Raw genomic sequence first — 6,732 nt, 5'->3', positions numbered from 1 at the left:
TACGGTTTCAACAGGGTGCAAATGGAGAGTTAAGCGACTTGGAAGTTCTCAATATAGGAAGCCCTTTACTGGACAAACTGCTGGATTCAGTAGGTGACTTAAAGAATTTGAAAGAATTGCATCTCATCACATGTAAGGAGTTGAAATGTTTGCCGGCTTCTCTAGGTGACTTGAAGAACTTGAAGGAATTGAACTGTTTGCCGTCTTCCCTTCAACTGTTGATTCAGTTGACTGAGTTGAGGGTTGTCTGTTGATACGCAAAGCATTTAGTGATTTGGAGAACTGCATACTTTTGCAGCTCCAATCATTATGGATCTATCAAACATGAGTATGAGAGGTATCATTTGGTGAAGGTGTTTGCTTGACCCTTCGAAATCTGAATTTCAGCATCTGTGCTAATTTGGTGGAGGTTGGAACATTGCCAAAGTCCAAGACCAGGAGTTTTTCTGTTGCAGAGAATTGGAGGAACTGCCACTTGATAAAACAATGGAATCTCTGAGTGATTTGTCTGTGTTTGATTGTGTGAATTTCAAGAGCACACAGGGATTGGGGCAGCTGACAAATTTTCAAGCACTGCAGGTTAAAATATGTTCGGAGTTAGAAGCGCTGGAAGGTATCCAGAATTATATGTCGTTGAATACGTTGGATAGGAGTGATTGTGTGAAGTTGAAGAGCATACGGGGAATAGGGCAGCTGTCAAATCTTCAACTACTAAATGTTAGTGAGTGTCCCGAGTTAGAAGAGCTGGAAGGTATCCAGAATTGTATGTCGTTGTATACACGTGAATGTTTGAAGTTGAAGAGCATAAGAATTTGGGGCAGCTGACAAAACTTGAAGTAATACGGGTTAGCGAGTGTTCGGAGTTAGAAGAGTTGGAAGGTATCCAAAATGGAGTAGTCTACCTAGGCGGAGGAATTCCCTGGTTTCCATCGTCGCCCGGAAAATTGTTCGGCTTCGGCGTCGGCAATCCCTTCGCCACCCTCCCCTAGCTCCACCACCCTCCGTCCACCGCTCTTCCTGACATTTCCTGACAGATCGGATCAGAGCTGGCAATCCTGACATTTCCTGACAGATCGGATCGGAGCTGTAGTCGTCTCCATTTCTGAGTCGAATATCGGGATTACAATAGCGAGTTGTTCATAGTAACTAGAACCGTCATGAATAGCATCATTTCCAGCAAATCTTCGAGCAAGGAACTCAGGCAAAAGCTTTTAGGCCTCAAGCCTACTATTGATGAAATCTCTAGGATTTCTTCTGAATCAGAACCCTCATCTCACAGAGGCCTGCCGTTGAAGGACATTCAAGCCCAGCTGCAAGATGGCCTTCACCTTGTGAAGAAATTAGAGAGAATCAATAGTTTTAATTTATATAGAAGATATCGATATGGAAAGAAAATCCTAAAGGTAGAAAAGAATGTCAATGATTTTTTGCTCACCCAAGCCCTGGCAGGCATACTCGATGTCCACAAGCTAAACGTGGATTCCAAGGCCTGTGAGGAACGATTGAAGCGTATGGAAGAAATGGGTCGGCATATAATCGACAGCGTTAATGCCAAGATGACTAAGGATGCCAGTTTCAATTCCTTCATGCTTCATCAAATGAGTACAGGCCAGTTATTCGAGACCTCCATTGATGAGTCCTATGATACTACAATGGCTAAACAACCCAGCAGCAGCTTCAACTCCCAAGTCCCGGATATGCCGAATTTCGTAGTTGGTTTGAATAATCTTGTGAATGATGTCAAACAAAGCCTAATATTTCAGAATGGGGTTAATGTAGTTGGGGTAAAAGGTATGGGAGGAAGTGGCAAAACCACTCTTGCGCTAGCCCTTTGCAACGATCCCCAAGTCAAAGGTTAGAGCAATTCCCCTTTTGAATTTTCACTCCAAACTTCCATTTTATTGCTTCACTTTCGTTTGTAATGCGATTTTTGTCTGCGATTTTCAGATTTCTTTCAGAACAATATAATTTTCATTACTGTTGCGCATTCTCCAAATGTAAAGGGCCTCTTGGAGACTATGTGGGATAAGATAATTGGTGGCAGAAGGCCTGATTTTCAGAGCATAGAGGATGCACACAACCAACTGAAGAATAATCTTAGTTTAAAAGGCCATCCAAAAACTTTGGTAGTTTTGGATGATGTTTGGTCAAGATCAAATGTGGAACAGTTGTTGTTTGAAGCAGAGGGATACAAGACAATTATCACAACAAGACAAGATTACACTATTCCGATTTCAAACAGTACCCGTGTGCATAACATACCCATGTTGCAGAAGGCTGATGCCCTGTCACTTTTCTGCTTTTGGGCCTTTGGACAACCTTCGATTCCAATGACAGAAGATGAGGATATTGTTAAAATGGTATGAATTAGACCCTGATTGTTTCTCTATCTCATTCTTCACGCTTTGCATCCGAGGATAGCATGTTGAATTCAGATTGATTTTCTGTCCTTTTGATGGAAATAAATTGTTTTATGTAAGTTTAAAATTGCAATGCCTGTGATAGAAGTGCAGGAAAAGTTTTAATACTGTGGATTTATGTAGAAAAAATAACCCAATGTTTAACTGCACTATATTTGTAGGTTGAAGCAGAGTGTAAGGGCTTACCACTTGCCCTCAAGGTTATTGCAAGCTCTTTGCGCGGTGAGCCCCAGCCCGTTTGGGAAAATGCTAAGAAAAAACTTTCCAGAGGACAATCAATATCAGAATATCACAGAGATGAGCTTTTTCATTGCTTGGAAACAAGCATAGATGTCCTAGATGATGAGTCAAAGCAGTGCTTTTTGGACTTGGGGGCATTTCCCAAAGGTAGAAAGTTCAGCGCGGATGCATTGTTGGACATTTGGGTTTACACCCGTGGGATGGAATGGCAAGATGCTTTTGTGGTCTTGTTAGAACTTGCAAGTCGTAATCTACTAAATCTCACAAGCTACCCAGGGTAAGGAACTTGTTTAGATTTGCTACCTTTCATAAACCTGTTTGATTGTTTTGCTCTGTTCATATTTGTATCTGTACTTAATTTATTGTGCTTGTGGCATCCTTTGATAGAGCATGAACTTTGCAGAAAATTTGAGGCAAAAACATATGAGAAAAATTAACTATACCAACAATTTTAGGCTTAATTTTTTTTACATGATTTATTAGAAATTAGGAAGGTAGGATCAGCGTGTTAACCAACAGAGATAAGAGGCTTTCGAGTTCACTCCTCTTAGTTAATATAAGTTTTTGATGTGTCAGGTGTCGGGCCATCTCATTTGGCTGTGCCTCCGAGCTCTCTTTTTCTCAACATGATGTGATGCGAGATTTAGCCTTCCGTCTGGCCAACCAGGATAGTACCATTCATTGTAAGAGGCTTTTTATGCCTAGCAAGGAGGATAATATTCCCACAAAATGGCTAACACTCAAAGATCAGGCATCTAAGGCTCAATTTGTTTCAATTCATATAGGTCTCTACTAAAACTTGTTTTCTTTAACTGCCTACACATTGAATCATTTTTTGATCAATCTACTTATGTTCCAAATTTATTAATATGTTAGATAAAAAAAATTTATCAACATAACATACTGACTTTTACATTTCTGGGAACTGTAGGTCCAATGGAAGAGAAAAATTGGTGTCAAATAAACTTTCCTGAGGTGGAAGTATTGACTTTGTTTTTTGCTGCCAGTCGTTACTGTCTTCCAACATTTTTACATACCATGCCAAAACTGAAGGTTGCTATAATATACAATTACAGTTCTAAGCGTTCAACACTTCATGGGCTGCCGAGCTTCCCTGCATTTCCTCAAATAAAGTTTGTACTACTTGGGAGGTTGATTGTGTCTCCTCTTTATGAGTATTGTAGATCCTCAGAGAGCTTGGAAAAGTTGTCTGTATGCCTATGTGAGGGTTTGGGGAATATGACTTTATTGGATAAGGGACATGACTTTCCAAAGTCTCCAAAATTTCAAGAAATTAACTTTGACCACTACAGTGATTTGGAGGAACTGCCTGGAAACATATGCAATTTAACTTACCTCCAGAAGTTATCTGTCACTAATTTTCATCTTATCCAAAAGTTACCTGATGACTTTGGGAGGTTAAGGTCACTTAGAGTGTTGAGATTGTCTACATGCCCAAGTTTGTCAATGCTTCCTCCTTCCATTTGTGCACTTCAGCAACTCGAATTTCTTGATATTTCATTATGCAGGTCTTTGAAGGACCTTCCCATGGAATTTGATCAGCTATCAAACTTAAAGATTCTGGATATGAGGGAGTGCTCTGGACTGAAGAAGCTGCCTAAAGCATTAGCCAAACTAAGATCTCTCAGATGTGTAATCTGTGATGAGAGCACTGAACGACAGTGGTTGGCTATCAAAGCCTCTACCATGCCTAATCTCATAGTTGAGGTCATCGAAGAACATTTTAATTTGGATTGGCTTGATGATTGAAAAAGTTCATGATGCCTCATCTTGGCTGCTTCAACGCCTTTAATTCAGTAACTTATGCTGGTGAATTGCCTAAATTTGAACAGAACAGAGGATTGCTTCTAAGATTGTATTTGATGTACATGTATTATGTTCTTAGAATTTAGGGTTGTTGTGGTAGCCGAGGATGTTCCATGTTTTCTCAATTAACTTGTTTGTACATTACTGTATATATTCATACATTTTGAGCGCATGAAGTCTTTTGAGAATAAATTGGTAGTTACTGGTTTCTCAATTAACTTGTTTGTACATTACTGTATATATTCATACATTTTGAGCGCATGAAGTCTTTTGAGAATAAATTGGTAGTTACTGGTTTGAACTTCAATATTTTGGTGTCTTATAATAACAAACAAGTACTTAGTCTTAACAAATCAGTAACTTGTTGGCGAACTATGCTTTATTTGAAAAAGCTGATGATCTAATCTTATGAATGCAAAGGGTCATGGCCACTGTTAACTGTGATTGAATTTCTAATAATGCTACAGATTACTTATATAAAACATATTATTAGATGCTACAGATCACTTATATAAAACATATTAATAGATCATAGGTGATAAAATCCCTTAGAAAAAGCTGAAGTCCTCTCCATCGGACCTCTGTTAAATAAATCAATAACCAAATAAAGACTACTCTGTTGCCTCATCCGTAACTGCTTCAAGTGGTCCAAGATCTGCAGGTATCAACCCCCTATATGGGATCTAGGGTAGCGGCTCAGGAATTTTTTTTGGACCCCATATTAGGTGGGCGGACCTACCTATGGTTTTGTGCATCAGGGTTTACGATTTTAGTGATTGAGGTCTCAATGACCTAGGGAAAGGTATGTGAATGGTGAAAGATCATTGAATTTATGTCAATTTATTAGGCCAGAGTAATGCAGATTAAAATCAAAAAATCTCTGCTTTTCCTTTGTCTTATTTAGTGTGTTAATATTTAGGCATTATAACAATTGTTCTAGTTTTCGGATCTAACCCTATATGACATCAATAAAATAATACATATTACATGATGTCTCAGTGTTTGATAATGTCCATGACATGATATAACATGAATAGAATATAATAATGTGTATTACATGATGGCTAATGTATCTTAGTTCAGCCTGCATTGCCTTGTGACCAGGATTGTAATTCTCCATTCTAAAGTTATACAGCAACTTTGTAGTTACAGAGTTGGATGGGGAAATAATGATTTTGTGCTTCCCTTGCAAACTTGAATCCCTTGCACTAGGCCTCTCAGACCCCACATTGTCAAGTAGAGGGTTGCAGGAGCTCACTTGTGCAAACAAACAAACCAACACCGCAAACACAAGTGAAGTTCACTCCAAAATTGCACTGAAATGACTTGTGATTAAGGGGAAATCTGAGGCAGGAAATCCACAAAATCCAAAAACTAGAAACAGTTTGAGGAGATAACAATTTCAATATATATAAAAGAATAAACCAAATAGGATAGAACAAACCCTAACCCTTTGTGATCTCATTTGCATGTTTTTTTATCATAGAACAAACCCTAACCAATATAATTATGTTTTCTTTATCAAGGTAGAACAATATTTCTATTAACATAACATAACATAGTAAATGATAAATCTTAAATACCATCATCATCTGTACACTGATCAATCTAAAATAATAACAACATATTATATTGAAAATAGATAACTTAACCACCACATATTAAGCTTCTTCCATAAAAGAGTTAAAGTTCTTGAAATAAGTCATATCCAATCCATATAAATATGGAAGTTAATAGGGCTATATCGCAAATTTAACAACATCCAGCATCCATGGTCACTACATATTGTGTACAGAATCCTCCTGCACCATTACTTAGCATATGCTTTCTCTATATCAACATTTAGACAAAAACACAACACGTATTTGCCATATACTATAAAGTTGAACAAGCTGCAGAACAAAATGCAGATCCTCCACTACTGCAGCTTGTTTTATTTATATCAACCTTCCTCTGCATACATCGATCATGGAAACTCATATCAGTAATGTTAAGGTCAAAAAACAAGATCCTCGGAGGATATGCAACTTTTACTAATACTGTCCATCATTGCAAATTGCATGTAAAACAGACCAAGTACATTACTAAGATTGTACATCTTTTTTTCTGGTAATACAGACAAGGGCATTGCTAACACTGTACATTCTTTTCTGGTAATACAGGTGAAGGCATAGCTAATGCTCTATACAGACGAAGACATAGCTAATACTATACATCTTTTTCTGGTAATATAGACGAAGGCATT

At 38.1% G+C, this 6,732-nt stretch overlaps 1 protein-coding gene across 1 annotated transcript; it reads left to right on the top strand.

The window, feature by feature from the left end:
- Window positions 1–486: 486 nt before the first annotated feature.
- LOC149267354 (putative disease resistance protein At4g33300) lies at window positions 487–4,903 on the top strand. Its single transcript, XM_089411144.1, has 7 exons — window positions 487–751; window positions 796–922; window positions 1,130–1,854; window positions 1,948–2,360; window positions 2,582–2,937; window positions 3,237–3,445; window positions 3,592–4,903. Exons 1-7 carry the CDS (start codon window positions 487–489, stop codon window positions 4,428–4,430), a joined length of 2,934 nt encoding a protein of 977 aa, XP_089267270.1. The 3' UTR covers window positions 4,431–4,903.
- Window positions 4,904–6,732: the final 1,829 nt, after the last annotated feature.

Source organism: Pinus tabuliformis, chromosome 6 (genome assembly GCF_031772625.1).
Source record: "Pinus tabuliformis cultivar Carrire ecotype Pingquan chromosome 6, CPIR1, whole genome shotgun sequence".
NCBI lineage: Eukaryota > Viridiplantae > Streptophyta > Pinopsida > Pinales > Pinaceae > Pinus > Pinus tabuliformis.
This window is presented reverse-complemented; position numbering and strand designations above follow the sequence as displayed.

Excerpts from the sequence above, each read along its gene's own strand:
- LOC149267354 (XM_089411144.1), top strand. The coding sequence starts at position 487 with ATGGAATCTCTGAGTGATTTGTCTGTGTTTGATTGTGTGAATTTCAAG. Across the intron at positions 752-795 it reads CGAGTTAGAAGAGCTGGAAG|TTGAAGAGCATAAGAATTTG; the intron begins GTATCCAGAATT and ends GAATGTTTGAAG. Across the intron at positions 2,361-2,581 it reads ATGAGGATATTGTTAAAATG|GTTGAAGCAGAGTGTAAGGG; the intron begins GTATGAATTAGA and ends CTATATTTGTAG.